Source organism: Aythya fuligula, chromosome 21 (genome assembly GCF_009819795.1).
Source record: "Aythya fuligula isolate bAytFul2 chromosome 21, bAytFul2.pri, whole genome shotgun sequence".
NCBI lineage: Eukaryota > Metazoa > Chordata > Aves > Anseriformes > Anatidae > Aythya > Aythya fuligula.
Genome location: NC_045579.1, coordinates 280,607 through 295,761, shown reverse-complemented (window position 1 = coordinate 295,761; position 15,155 = coordinate 280,607). Strand labels below are relative to the sequence as shown.

The following is a 15,155-nucleotide window of genomic DNA, read 5'->3' as shown; positions in this document are numbered from 1 at the left end:
TGATGTATTTGGATATCTATCAAAACTATGTTGAACTCATACACTCTTCAATTTTAAGTGTCCTCAGCTCTCTTCAGTGAAACCTAAGTGAAATCTGTGTGACCCTAAGATGCTTGCTTCCTGTACTTGACTTCCTGGAGCCTGCTTCTGGCTGCCTGTCTATTCCTTACCTTACTGCAAGGGAATTTGGGTTTGTAACATGCTTCCTCATTCAGGCTGTTGTGGTAAAACAGACTGAGAGGTCTACAGAGCCTCTTGTTGCACATGAGCTTAGCAGCTCTGTGAAAGTCACAGCCTGGGACTGAGGGCTCAGGGAGATGACGGCTCTTGGTGCAGGGCTGGCTGCTCAGTGGGAGGCTGCTGTTGCCTCACACCCTTCCCATAGGCTGCAGTGGGTGGAAGGGCCCTGGCTTGTGCTAGACACCCCTGGGTGCAGTGCAAGTGGTCATTTGTTAGTGCTGGTGCCCTGGCTTCCAGTGTAATGACTGGAGGGTTGCTGATACCTTAAGCAGCAGGTGTTATATGATGGGAGTTTCTCTGTAAAAACTCCAGTTTGTGAAACTGCTGAGTTAAATGCAGAGGCTGAAATCTGTTTCTCTTGTTAAGTGAGACCTCTTTGAGCAGGGGCCTTTGCTTCCACCTCTCCAAGGCCATGGGTGGCTGAAAGGTTTCTTCCTCCTGCTGAATTAAGTTTTGTCATCAATCTCCTTGAGGAAGGTAGTCTCAAATTTGACACTTGCCGGCTTTGTAAGGATGGTCAGTCACAAACTTCTGAAAATGGTGTAATTATATCCTGATACAACTCGATGGAAAGGCCAGAGGATGATGAGGGGAGGTGCTTAGTGTCATCCACGTGTGTTTCCAAAAGCTGTTTGCTGGAGAAGCTCAGCTATGTCCTCAATGGAATATGACCACTGCAGAAAAGAGGTGATGTGGGAGCCCTTTTGGGAAGGGGGGGCACTCATCATCTGGTATGATGCAAAGCGCTGTTGCTCCTGACTTACTAGGATGTGGATGTGATGTTTTCAAAGGTGAGTCACTGCAAAAGTTGCTGCCCCCCTTAACTGCTGTGTGGGGAGGGAACCTAGGGCAAACCAGAAGAAAACATAGGTCTCCAGCTGGGTTTGAAGCTGAGCTTCCCTTCCAAAAGGGGAGAGCAATCTCAAGTGTGCATGGATTTGATTTAACTCATGCTCTGCTCAGTGTGAGCTTCTGACAAGCAGATGTTGGAGCTCCCAGGCTGTGCTTCCCACAGGCAAGTCCAGGTGGTGACATGCTTCTCTGCTGTGACTGAATTGCTCTTATGCTGGGGTTCAGTGAGCATGGAAACTTGAGCTGTGCTTCACAGAGAAGCTGGCTCCTCTGATTAGACCTTGCAGCAAGCCAGGTGTGTGTGTGTCAGGGCTGCTCGGGGCCTGCTGGAAATCCAGAGCTGTTTCTTAGCCCAGGTGTGGCTCACTTGGTCCTGCCCAGCCTTGCAGAGCAGTGTGCTGTGTGCTTGTAATAAATTTACTGGTGATGAATGCAAAGCTGCTAGTGAGGAGCACCCAGTGGCATCGGAGTTGTCTCACAGCTTTGAATGGGAACTGTAGCTTTTTCCTTTCTATGCACTAATGAGCTCTTTGCTTTTATCATGCAAATGCTTGCTCTTTTTAATTGCTTTCCTATGTGCTCAAGTGCCAACTATTAAGAACCCAATGCTGTGTCTCTAAATGCCTTTTAACATGCTGCTGGCTGCCTGTGTCCCTTAGAGCAGTGGAGGTGTCTCCTTTAAGCTACCAGTTCTTCGGACCACAGACCTGGTCCAACCTCCTTTCACTGCCATATGGTTTGTCTGCTGATCTTTGGCTAAGAAGTAAGGGATAGGACAAAGACTGAGCAGGGAGGAGTGACTTTTCTCTCCAGGCTCACCTTTGCAGTTAGAGATGAACTTTCCCCAAGGAGCGTGGCAGAGGGCCCCAGCATCCTCATAGAGGAAGAAGCAGGCAGTGTGGTGCTGTCATATGGGCAGGAAGTGAGGCTTCCTGGATTGCACATCACCTTTGGCTGTTGAGCAGAGGAGCTGAGCTTGAAATGGGGAGATTTTAATCACAGCCAATGGGGGAGAGGGTGTTTTGGGGGTTCACGCTTATTTTCAAAGTGTTTTGTGAGTGAAGAAGGGTAATTCATTTGGAAAACAGAATTCTTTTTGCATGGGCTTCAGTACCCAGCTCTGCATGAAGAGCACCTCCACTAGTTTTCAAATTGCCTCTATGTGGTTGTGGAGTTACTCTAATGATAACCCCATGATAACATTATTGAATGCTCCAGGCTACTGGCTTTACCCAGTTTCTAAATGGCATGTATGCTACCAAATTTCTGAGTGCAGGGGCAACTTCCAGCAGCCTGCTGCATCATCAGGGCCAGCAGCCACGTGGAGTCAGTGTTGCTCTGTGCAGTTGAGGCTTTTTGCTCACCTCCTCCAAAGCAGCAGTGGGGCAGTGACCAGGAGCTGCTTTGCTTCTGTCACCCTCAAGGTGGTGAGAGCTCCCCAAGGGGCTTTGGGGTGGCAGGAACAATCTAGCTGGGGTGCTGTTGCATGCAGGGGGAAGCAAGAACTTAGGACCCCAGGTTTCATATGGGGTCATATGAGGTACTGAATTGAGCTGTGTGATCTGGAAGGGTCCTGAACTGCTCCCCTCGTGTTATGATGGGAAAATAAGGAATTAAATTGGGAGGGATGTTAAGCTTTCCCCCACCCCCGCAGAGACCTCCTTCTCTCTTTTCTGGCATCAGTGAGGAGCCTCTTTTCATAAACCACCACTTTTCTAGGTTTTATTTTTGAATAAACGTGGCTGGAATTGGCAGTAACGCCTCTTTGTCTGTGACTTGCTTCTGCAGCATGCCCACTTTTTGCAGCTGCTGATGCTATAGCTTGTTCAGGCCCTGCCTGGAGCCCTGAAATTGGAGTCCTAGAGCAGTTGCAGAGATGTCCTGGAGTAGATGATGGTGCTTTAATGGGTTCAGACTTGGGGTGAGCATCATGCAACGGACTGGGTGCAGGGAGATGCTGCTGCCCATCACACACGGGAGTCTATGGTGTACATCTTGCTGGTGACAATTCGGCGCTGGGGGAACCTCAGGGGCTCCTGGCGGGCACTGGGGCCTTGCAGGAGAGAGTCAGGGATGTAACACAGGGGCCATGCAGGACAAGAAGCCCCCTGCTGTGGGATGGGGCAACCCAGGGCAATATGGACTGACCTGAACAAGTGTAGAGGCAGCAGGTCAGCAGGATGGATGCCATGAAGCAGCCTGTTGAGCCAGCCATCCCCAGCCAGCAAGACCACCCGAAGTCATAGTGGACTCCCAGGAATACATTGTGTGACATCAGCATGGCCCTCTCCACGTAGACATCCACTGCATACCATACGGAGCCCACCAGGCCCAGGATGCCTGTGAGGAATAGGGCCAGTTAAGGGAGAGCCGTACAACTCCAGGGCCCCTCTGAGGTTGCCTTTAGCTCCCTATGGGCCATAAGGTCCAGCTGCCCCCTAAGCACTCCCAGCCACGCACTTCCAATGCCAAGGATGACACCAGCCCCATAGCACATCCTCAGTTTCGCATGAGGATCTTCCTTGAGGAACTTGATGCAGTCGAGCCCAAGGAGCAAAGTTGCCAAGGCCAGGCCCACCAGGAGGTCTGCTGTGATCAGCAGCGTCCGTGTCACCACAATCTTCACTGGGGGGGAAAAAAAAAAGACAGGGGACTGAAGAATGATCAGAGGATCTGCCTCCCCCCTCCCCAACTGCTGCTTGTGGCCCTGCTAGAGTCACCCAGCTTGCTGCTGGGCATATCTGTAGGAGATGTTGACACTAGGACATTCCCCCAGCCCTATGTGCCACTCACCATGTATGTACTACAGCCAGGGTGCTCATCAGAAACCCTGCAACAGGACTTAATCAGCCTGTTATCAGCTCAGCTCAACAAACCAAACAACTTAAGGTGCACCAGTCAGCATCTGGGATATGGTCGTTTCCTTGAGACCTTCACATCACTGCGTGTGTGATGTGACTTCTCCCTGCAAAGCTTTTTCCCCAGAGCAATACAGAAATCCACACGTAGTCCATGCTAACTTCACATTCCCTTCTCCTCTGTACAAATCTGTGCTGTCCCACACTAGCATTCTTTAAAGGACAAGAGCTCTCCTGTGCAGGGCCTGATGTGTCCCATGCAGGCCTTACCATGCTGTGTCTGTCCATGAACTGAGGACACAAGGCCTTGGCCAGTGGGCATGGCCCTCACCACCCTCCCTCAAATGCCTGCATACACTCAGTACAACTGCTTTGACTCATGTCAGGCTCCCCTCTCCTAAAGAAATTTCCTTTTCCTAAGATGAGAGGTGGTTGCAAATCCCACCAGGAAATGGTGGAGCAGGCTGGAGCTGGGCCAAACCACCTCTGTGGTGTGTTGGCCTCTCAGCACAGCTTCGTGCCCTTGCTCAGCAGATGTGTCAGGTCCTTGGGCTACTGTCCTGGCCATGCTGGTGGGGCAAGAGGCCTGCAATGCTCAGACACAAAGGTCAGCCCTTCACAGTGAGAGTCATCTTCTCAAAGGGAATACTTTTAGCTGAGAACTTAAAAGTGCCTTTGTGGCTATTCGTGAGAGATTAAAGGGATTTGGTGGAATAGGCAAAGCATTTGCCTCCTGCTAGAAAAGGGTTAATGATGTACAGTAACGCCTCCACCTCCAGATCCTGCTGGTTTACCTGGATGGTCTGCCAAAATGGAGTCATATTGGTCACAGGTCCTGACCCCATCCTGCATGTTGGTGACACATTCTCTCCAAAGCCCCCGGCATTTGTGGCTCACCTGGAAGCAGGAGAAAGATGCTCAAAGCAGAAAGCACTCAAAAGCCCCCCTGCTCCTCGGGAATATCCCAACCCAGCAAGGCAGATCTTCAGGCTCTCACCACCATATCCTGTTCTTTGTCTCTCCCTTCCTTCTGCTCTAGTATTTTCCTGGTCCTCCAGCTCACGCAGAAAGTGGTGGGCTTATCCCACCATGTTCCCCCTCCAGGCCAGTGGAGTCATGATGCAACCTCACAGATATCAAGGCACTAACCTGGCTCTCAACTATGATCACAGCTGCTCTACTCACCTCTAAGCTGTCATCAGCATTCACCATCCAGCAGTCAGTGCATGTGGCCAGGAGGAGGAAGAGAGTTGAGAGGAGAGTGAGACCGAACGCCATCATCTGCAAGACTGCAATCATGGGGACACCTGCAAGGGCACAGAGATGTCTGCTGCCTCTGCTCTGGCCACTTCCCAGGAACCTGATCCTCTCAGGACAAAGCACTGCCTGGGTCAGAGTGCTGGATCCCTAAGAGCTGCTTGGAAGGTCTCAAGTTGTCCCGGGGAGTTTTAGATTGGATATTAGGAATAATTTCTTCATGGAGAGGGTGGTCAAGCATTGGGATGGGCTGTCCATGGAGGTGATGGAGCCCCCATCCCTGGAGACAGTGAAGAGACATGTGGAGGTGGCAATAAAGGATGTGGTGTATTGACAGGACTCTGTAGCTCAGGTTGGTGGTTGCACTTGGTGATCTTGAAGGTCTTTTCAAACATAGCTATGATGCTATGATGCTATAACACCTGGAATCCATCCCATGGTCCTCAGTGCTTCCAAAGTGCTCAGGTAACCTAGGCTGAGGCTGAACCACCAATTTTGCGTGTAGATAGGGCCTTTGGGGTATGTTCATTTTGCAGTCACCTCTTCCACATAGACCACCTACAGTTGCCAACCCTTAGTGTTGCCCCTTTGGGAATTAAGCATTCTTTGGAAACTATTGTCAAACAGCGACCATTGTCAGACCCTATGATCTGAGCAATTGTTAAATAGATATACTATTAATGAAATCACATGGGTCTCTGAGCTGCATGGGTTAAGCAGCCCTGACCCCATGTATGTTGTGGGGTGATGTTCACCATTGTAGGGTCTGTGCCCTTTGTGCAGACACTGCCTGCTCTAGGGGCAGGGCCAGGAAGCAGGGCATGGTGCCCTGAGCCTAGTGAGAAAAATATCCCACAAGATCCTCTCTTGGGACACCTTCTGGGAGTGGAGGTACCACTCACACTGTCTTTGAACATCTCCATCAGCTTCCCTCTGCTATTAACAGGCAGCTTCTTAGACCCCAATTTACAATGCTCTTTTAATTTCCCAGGCCACCTTCTGAGCTAACTCCCCATAACCTTTCTTCTTTCTATTAGACCCTGACTGTTTTGCAGGCTTTGAAGAAAATCTGTTCAGCTATTTGAGTTAAGTGAAAAGGAAGAAAAAAAATATTCCGTGGAGGAAACTCTCAGTCATTGTTTGCACTTGGATAACTCCAAAACAGCTTAGTTTTACTGCCTGAACCTTGGCTGGTGCAGCAGGTGGTAGAGCTGCCAGCTTCATTCTGTTTTCATTGTGTTTGTAAGAGTTTTATGGGGAAATAATGATGTTTAGGGTGAAGGAGAGCTGGTGTATGCATGTGTCCATGCATGTGCATGTGGGAAGCATCCTGTCTTCCTCCAGGACAGAACATAGATGGGTAACTCGTGCATTCACCAGCTGCTACCTTTACTCATCGTGTGGCATGAGTAAATTCCTCATAAGCTCCACCACCCATCTGTCTGTCCCTACTGCCTCTTCCATGTCACCAAGAGCAGACAGGGCTGAGCAGCCCTGTTCTCCTTTTGGAAGAAGCAGAAGAGAGCCAGGCTGTAGTGAGGTGGGAGCAGGCACCAGCCAGGTACATGCTGGGGCTGCCTGGCAGTGCTTTGGCACAGGTAGAGCTTTCAGGAGAGGCAATGGCAGCAGTACTGCTTGGGGAGCATTGCTCAGCATGGTCTGCTGCAAAATGGCTTCTGGGAGAGGTGTTTTCTGCTGGTGGGATCAGGATGTCCACAAGTGCCCTCCCCTCCTAGCCCCAGCTGGCAGCATCGTGCCTTGTCCTCCACAGGCTCTGAGCTCATGACCTGCTTGGTGGCACAACGGAGGTGAGAGGAGAGCCCACACAGCAAGCAGTGCGGGGGGTTAAATTCAGCCCTGAACCCTTTCAGCAATGAAGAGGTGCTAGGGAAGCCTTACCTTCATTGTGTGATCAGGCTCCTCCTTGCAGGCGTAGGACAACAGCAAAAGCTCTTCAGGGATCCTCAAGTGGGTCCTGAAGGCTTTTGAGCACCGGTGGGATTTGATGCTGACCCATCCAGAGGTGCCTGATGGAGCCCAGGAAGCACAATGCCCAACAGAGCCCAGCTGCACTGCAAGCCCATGCCTGCACGGGGCTATTTAATGTTTCCCCAGGTCACGTCAGGTATGCTTTGTGCTCAAGGCATGATGGGGGGCCCTGTGGTTAAAAAGGTAATGGGCTGGGAACAGAGGTCGGCCTCCAAAAAATACCACATCTTGACACCTGTGGGAACCAGCTGGGGCCGTGGAGAAACACTCCCCAGGTGGGGGACTTTGTGTCCTGGGCAATTATCCCCTGTTCTTTAATCATGCCTTTTAATTACTGCTCGTGGATGAGTGGCCTAAAACATGTTGGCTTCACAGTACTGATGCAACAGGGTCAGAGGTGGCAGGAAGACAAAAAATGCAGTCTGTTGCAAGGGGGATAATTCAAACCTTTGGCCAGGCGTGCAGTCAATAATTAAGACCCTTTTTTTTTTTTTTCTATTGAAGAAGAAAACTAGTGCTATCCATCAGGTATCTAGCTGTGAAATGGTCCAGTATTTCTCATCTCCCAAAGATGTTATAGGTTTTGAACTAATTAGAGAGATTAGCCTAAAGGCAGCAAGACCAAAGCACTTGCCAGTTCAAGCAGAACTGCGATTCCTTCTCCAGCCTTCCCCCCCCCCCCCCCCAGTTCAAAGCTCTTTAGGGAGGGAGGCAAGAAAAGGCTCTAAAGGACAAAGCCTCACTTAATGGATCCTGTAAAACCTCTGGGCCATTATCAGCCGTCACTCTTTGCTGGTGGTTACAGGTCAGGTAACTGTGCCTGGTCAGCCAGATGCATTATTGTGGGCTATTGCTGAGACTCGAAAGCACTGCCTAGGTACCTCAGCTGCCTCATGCTGTCCCAAAACCTGCAGGTTTGTTCACTGATTCCTTACTACCTGGAAAAATTACTTTTGCTCTTGCTTTCTTACAAAGCATCTTGCTACATCACCTCTATTATATCATATTATAAAATATGCTTGCTTTTATTTTCTGCTCTTTTAATCAGTCAGTTTCTTATGTATGACATGATTTGATTCTCAGTTGAAATCTTTTGAGGTATGAAAAGATACAGGCAGGGGGCAAATCTATCAGAATATAAGTAATTAAATTCCTCTGGTGAGTGAAGACTGGATGAAGGTCAGATCTGGTTTCCTACTTCGTTTGTAAAACTGGTGCATAAGAAATATTGCTGACAGAGCGCCTGAGCCTTTCTGTTTTAGCATGCCATGCAGGGAGTCTTGTATGTCTACAAATGGAAGAAAAAGAGAGCCAAAGAGGTTTTCCTCCAGACGGGAGATGGAAAAATGAATAAAATGAATACTATTTCCCAGTGTTTTGGAAGCAAGCAAGCCACCAAAAAGTACAACCAGAAACCTAACTACTCTTCATCATAATGGTTATATAAGAAGCAAATAAAAAGATAAAAGAAGCCCCAAACTGCTCTTTTTACTCTGTGCAGCGTGATTTGGATGGAGGCAGATCCCACGCAGTGCAAGAGGAGCTGTGGGCCATCATAGCAAGTCTGGCAGCTCTTTCCCATATTTTGTTCCACTTTGCCATGTGCAAAACACACAAGGGATTGTCTGGAGGACAGTGGGGGCCTTTATGCCCACAAACACGTTCTCGCTGCTGCAGCTCAGCTATTTTTTCCCCCCTCTCTGATGCGCCTCCAGCCGATGTGGCTGTTCCCAGGGAGTCGCAGGGCTGAGCCCTCGCAAGGCCTCTGGTGATGTCACAGGAGTCACCAGGGACCCCAGATCTCTGTTTTGGGGGACTACAGGGTGTATCTGTGAGCCAGCTGCCATGGGCAGGACAGGGGAGGATGGCAGAGGACAGGCCCAGTGAGGTATGACCAAGCCCTGAATTCTTGGAAAAGAGACTACAGCTTGCAGGGCTCCTCTTCCAGATTTTTTTTTTTTTCATGTGTTTTAGTACTGTGCTGAAGAATGGGAATTCTTAGGGAAGGAGAGCCCAGCCTGAAGCCCCCATGTGAGAGGGGATAGCAGAGGATGCTGCTTTCAAGCCAGGAAGGGCCCTGCTGAGGTGCTGGGCCAGCCCCCCCTGAATGGGACAGCTGGGATTTCCCATGGGTTTAAGGCTAAATTAAGCTGTCTTCAATGCCACGCTTTGTACTTTTAGGGTGACACATGACAAAAGGCTTGAGAGATAGCACCTGCCTGTGAGCACCTGCAAAAGTTCTGCTTAGCATGGCTCAAGTCTTCATGGCAAGCTATTATGAGCCCCAATTATTTCCGATGCCTCCCCACATGCCAAAAGGAGGGCATTGGCCACTGTGCTGCCCCAAGAACCAGCAACAGGCAAAAATATTTGGCACAGGGAAGTCATCTGGTGGAAGCCCCTGCCAGACCTCGCCATGCAGGAGGCTGCCACAGTCCGGCAGAGTGGTCGCTTGCATGGCACTGTTCAGAAGAGGCCCAGATTTGGATGGGGGGACAACGAGACAACTTTAAAAAGATGCCCATAGTTGGAACTACTTTAATTCTACTGAGTCACAATTTTTAGTACAAACAATTAGGAAAAAAAAAATCAAAATCCCGAACAGTGCCATTCCCACTGTGTCCATCACATAGAAAAGTTAATGTAATTTCATATTAAAAGAATAAAAACATTCTTCTACACAACACTGTTCTCTTTATATAAAAACATATTTCAGCTATTATTTTTGTAAAGCATTATTTTCCTTTTCAGTCCTCACAGCAGTAGCTTTGGTGTGTATTTTTTGAGGGGAAACCCATCAGCTGGGTTCAGCTGACCAAGCACTGCTCTCCCCGATGGGTGAAGACAGACTACAAGCACTGCTCTCCCCTGACGGGTGAAGATATTTTTACATGGGGTCTGCAAGTCAAAAGAGAGAGAGGGCTGTTAGTCCTGCCTGCCAGAGAGAAACCAACCCCAGGGCAGAAACTGCGTGGCTTCCCCTCCAACACGAGGAGATGATGCCATCCTTTAATGTGGGGATGCAGACAGGGGATAACTGGCAAAATTTAGCCAGGAATCAAAGCAGCACACAGGCATAAAGCAAAAATAAGCAGGGAGAAATCAACTACTTGGGTAATTGGGATTAAAAAAATAGTAATTAAAAATGAAACACAAAAAGAAACCACACAGACTTTTTGGATCATTTCCACCGTTTGGTTTCCTGTGGTTTAGCTGGCATACCACACACAACAGACGGATAGCTGGCAGTACAGGGCCTTCGGGGGATTTACAGAAGAAATTGGAGTGATGGAGGTTCAGAGCAGTTAGTAACAGCCAAGACGCAGTACACAGAGGTGGTGGCAATTAGTGCTCCTGAGCTTAAAGACTTCACTGCACGCTCCAGGGAATCCTGTCCAGGGGATCCTGTTGGGGAAGGGGGATTTGGAAACAGCAGGGAGACATCAAAATTCACAGGTCTGTCCATCTCTGAGTTACCTGAAAGAGCTGCTCTGGGCACAAAAATAAAAACAAACCACTGCTTGTGGCTCAAAGTCCCCTTTTTTGCCTGCTTTAATTTGACCAATACCAGAGTTTGTTCTTCTGCTTGACAAGGCCACGGACTTGTGTCTGGTGAAAAATGCGCCCAGGTCAGATTTTAGGTGACAGAGCCCAGCTGGAGCACCAGCAACTGCCAGGCTGCCAATGGCCAGAGTGGTGTCTAATTCCTCTTGAGCTCAAAACGAGAATTAATGAATAAAATGTTGCTTTGGGACAGCAGTCAGGCAGGGAATAATTGCACCCTGAAAGCAGGAATGTTTCCTAAGACCCCAAGGCCAGGGCACAAGGGCATCAAGCCATGGGGTGACCTTCCTGCTGCTTGAGTCCAACACAGGCTGGCAGCATCCTTTTCCCTGGAAAATCGAGAAAAACTCTGCACTAGCTCCTGACGGCAAGGCTGCAAGACACACTGAGGCACACAGGGACAGCCGCGCGTGGCGTGGGGGTTGCGACACAAAGCGCCTCTGTGCTGCACACCCCCGCAGGACCAGCACCTGCCAAAGTGGCACGGGGCACAGCGGCCAGCGCCACGGGACATGGCCCAACCACCCACAGACCCAGCAGCTCGGGGCTGGGGGTGGACATGCAACCTCCTCTGGGGAGCCTGGCGGTGCTGGATTCAGGAACTGAACAAAAATAAAAATCTAGAGGTTTGCACTTCATGCAGTGCTGTAACCTGGAAGCTGGAAAAGCCCCTGAGAAATAGGTGTGTCTGGAGCAGATGAAAGGTCTCGCATGGTGCCCAGGGACCGTGCAGCATCTGCCGTGCCGAGTGGGAGCACCGGGGTCTGGCCTGCTCTTGGGAAGGGAGGGAGGCGTTTGGTGGCAGAGGGAGAGCAGGGTTAGGGATCAGACGTACTCCCGAGCTGTTGAGGGCTGTGACTGCCGATAGTACTGCTGTCCTTGCCGCTCCTTGGTGGGGCAGGAACAGCACAGGAGAGAGCCCCCCAGTATGGTGAGGCTGGCGGCCCCCCAGCCAACGAACAATGCTGAGCCGAATTCGTACCTGTGGCAAGAGAGACGGGGACATCAGGGAGGAGGACTGGGAGTGAAAAAGGCAGAGGTACAAAGAGAAACAGGGACCCCAGTGACACCTAGGCCCTCAAAGCCACTAGGAGGCTGCTGGCAGCGTTGAGGCAGACGCTGGGTGTCCTTCTCTCCAGCCCCCCCATGCTTCACATTGGCCTGATCTTGCTTTTAGGATTCCCTGCAGCTATCGGGATCTTCCCCCACATTTTTTTCCTCCCATGTGCTGAAACCCCACATGACCACTCTTACGCTGTCTCAGTGTAAAGTCAGCAGTGGCACTAAGATTAAAACTTATTCAGCTGCTTAAAACCAGGACTGAAAGTGCTGGAAGGACTTTCATAGTGTCACAACTGCAGGATGGCACTGGCACAGCCCCAATACTGCCCTGGCTGCAGGCACATCTGCCTGCCCGGCGCCTTGCCCAAACCCACAAAACACGCAGGTATGTTGGGGACAAGCTGGGATTCAAAGAGTTCCCCTCAGGCTGGGGGTACAACTCCTACCTTGCGTTGATCGGGGTGCTGGCACTGAAGAACTCATAGGTGACCTGTGTTGCATACAGGGACACAGCTGCTAACGTACACAGACCTGGACATCAAACACTGAACATCAGCAACACCCAGCCCATCACCAAACTGTTCCCTCTTCCCTTTCTCTGCCAACAAGTCTTTAAAAGCTGTTTGAGCTCTTTTGCATTGAAGAAGGGCAAGGACCCATGGACTGGACCTGCCCAGCCACTTACCAGAGAGGATAAAGAGGACACCCCCAGCAACAGCAATGCGGCTCTTGGTAACGGGATCCTCTTCACCAACTTTGGTGCATTTCATGCCCACGACACTCACAATGATGCCAAAGAAACCCAGGAGGAGAGAAATAACCATGAGAGCCCGGGAGGTCTGGATGTGAACTGCAGGGGGGGAAGACAAAGCTGCTCAACAGCAGGAGCTTTCAGCCACAGTGGTCTGCAAAGCAAAGTCACCTCCCAGCAGGATGAACTGGTCCTTAACCCTGGTCCTTAACCCTTGTTCCCCTGTGCAGTCGGGGGCAGGAGCCAGCCACACACTGCTCCTGTGCCCAGAGGCATCGTGTGGTGCCAGACCTCGGCTCACCTCAGGGCACCTCTCCCAACTCCATGCAGCCACACCCCGACCTTCTTCCCTACCATGCTCCTCTTCTCGCTGTGAGTTCCTGGGGTGGGAACCACGGCACTGTGCCCACAGCAGCACCGTGTCCCCAAGTGATGTCCCCAACAAGCAGCTGCCATTCCCCTGCGTGACACCTGCCTTGGGGCTGAAACCCACAGAGGCCAAGGGGACAAAGCCACACAGAGGGGCTCAAACCCAGGGGCATAAGATGGGCTCAGGCCTACGATGGGGCTCTAACACGTAGCAAACCGTGGGTGCATTGTGGGGCTCAAACAGTGAGGAGCATGAAGGGCTCAGAACTATAGCAGGACTCAGACCCACAGAAGAGGACATCAGGGAGCACAGGGCTGGGGGTGGGCTCTGACCTACTGCAGCGGCCAGAGGAGCTCAGACCTGTGCAGTGCCCAGACCTAAGAGGGGCCCAGGGGGAGCTCAGAGCCCGTGGGGCTGGGGAAGGCTCGGACCCACAAAATGGGCAGATCAGGGAGCTGGGGCCCATTAGAGGGGCTTCGACACGGCGGGAGGAAGGACTCAGACCTGCTAGGAGCACCGGAGGGGCCAGGGGAGCTCAAACCCACCAGGAGGGGGTAGTGCGGGGTAGGGGGGCTCTGAGCCACAGCGGGCGGCTCAGACGCGTGCAGGGGGGCTTCAACCCTGTGGGTGTCGGACCCCGGGGCCCCGTCCGCGCTGTACGCACCGTCGAGGGAGAGGAGCGAGTCGTGGAGGCGGCACTGCACCTGCCCGGTGCTCTGGGCGGCGCAGCTCATCCACAGCCCTTCGTGCAGCCCCACGGCGGTGATGATGGCGTCCCCGGCGTACGAGCTCTGCCGCCACTGGGGCAGCGCCGCGGCGGCCAGCGCCGCCACCCACCCGCCCAGCGCCGCCAGGTACCCGGCCAGCTCCCGCGCCCCGCCGCCCATCGCCGCCGCGCTGCGCCCGCCTCGGCCCGGCCCGGCCCGGCTCGACCCGGAGGCGGTGTCCGGGCCCGCCCCGCTCCGCCCTCCCTCGGGCCGCAGGAGGGGCTGAGGGGCCCGGGGAGATGGGGGGGGGGGGGGTCCCAGGGCTGCACGGGGTGAGGGAGAGTCTCCCCGAGAGGAGGGACCCCGGAGGGGAGAGGCGGAGGGGCCCTGAGGGGATCGGGGAGATGGGGACCCCCAGGGAAACCAATGGGGGACGCAGCGTGCCCCAGGGTCCAGGGCAGCATGGGGTGGCCGGGGGAGGCTGCTGGGGCCAGGACCCCCCTGCCGCGGGGGCAGCTGTAGGAATCTGGCACGGGGCCAGGGCACGCAGGTGGCCTGGCACAAGGCTGAGGGGCGTGAGGCTGCTCTGTCAGCCCCCTGACACGAAGCTGGGGTTGGCACAGAGTTCCCCATCACGGCCCGATAGGCGGTGGGTGCGGGCAGCCGTAGGGCCGGAGGGACGCTGGCCTCCTGTGGGGCCTGGCAATCTTTAACCGCCTGGCCTCATCTGCAGTCAGCTCACGCTCAGGGCTGGCTGGCAGGGGGCTGGATGCCTCCCCTGGACAAGCTGCCGTGCTCGGGGGGACAGCGGGGAACTGCTCCTGGTGGAGGGCATGAGCTGCTGCTGGAGCCCACCCAAAGAAAGCAACCTCACAGCCACCTGCCTGTGCCCAAGTCCCCAGCCCTGGTCACCGGAGCAGCCCTTCGCCCCCTCCAAGCACCAGTGCAGGGCCCCCTTGCAGGCGGCTGGTGGTGGGACCATTACTCACATTCCCTGGATGGTTATGGTAATGGCTGAGGCACCCAGCACCCCCGGGAACAATTCGCTGCCCTGTTCGGCTGGTGCTCAATGTCCTTCTTGTTCAGTATGAGGGCAGAGCCCCCGCCCGGGGCAATGGGAAGCCAAAGTGGGGTGAACTAGCCCCTGCCATGCCAGCCCCAGCTCCCTCCTACTTACAGCAAGAAGATCATGGGTCCCTTCCAAGCCCCTGCTGCCCAGGGGGATGCTGCGGGGCTAATCTAGGGGCCCCATTGCGCTGCCAAAACTTCTCGGGGTGCTGCCCTAGGTGAGTGGCACAGCAGACATGCTTGCCCACTTTCCAGCAGGACTGGGGGCCAAACCCTGCAGGGGTTGGGTCACTGGGCATGCACAGGGAGCTCCTGCTCCCCACCATGCCCCATCCCCAGCGCTGCGGGGCAACAAGCCTTATTTTAAGCCCGGGGCACTGTGCTTACCAGCTGAGGCACCCGGTCCCCAGCACCTCCCGCAGCCGCTGCCTTGGGGT

The 15,155-nt window shown here is 53.0% G+C and overlaps 2 protein-coding genes across 2 annotated transcripts; both read right to left on the bottom strand.

Moving 5' to 3' along the window:
* Positions 1–3,059: 3,059 nt before the first annotated feature.
* LOC116497724 (claudin-16-like) lies at positions 3,060–5,228 on the bottom strand. Its single transcript, XM_032201652.1, has 5 exons — positions 5,136–5,228; positions 4,745–4,847; positions 3,553–3,717; positions 3,241–3,432; positions 3,060–3,145 (listed from the first exon to the last, which is right to left on the bottom strand). Exons 1-5 carry the CDS (start codon positions 5,226–5,228, stop codon positions 3,060–3,062), a joined length of 639 nt encoding a protein of 212 aa, XP_032057543.1.
* A 4,669-nt stretch (positions 5,229–9,897) lies between these two features.
* On the bottom strand, positions 9,898–13,830 carry CLDN19 (claudin 19). Its single transcript, XM_032201383.1, has 5 exons — positions 13,608–13,830; positions 12,508–12,672; positions 12,269–12,353; positions 11,596–11,742; positions 9,898–10,094 (listed from the first exon to the last, which is right to left on the bottom strand). The coding sequence occupies exons 1-5, from the start codon at positions 13,828–13,830 to the stop codon at positions 10,046–10,048; spliced, it is 669 nt and encodes a 222-aa protein (XP_032057274.1). The 3' UTR covers positions 9,898–10,045.
* Between the last annotated feature and the right edge of the window lie 1,325 nt (positions 13,831–15,155).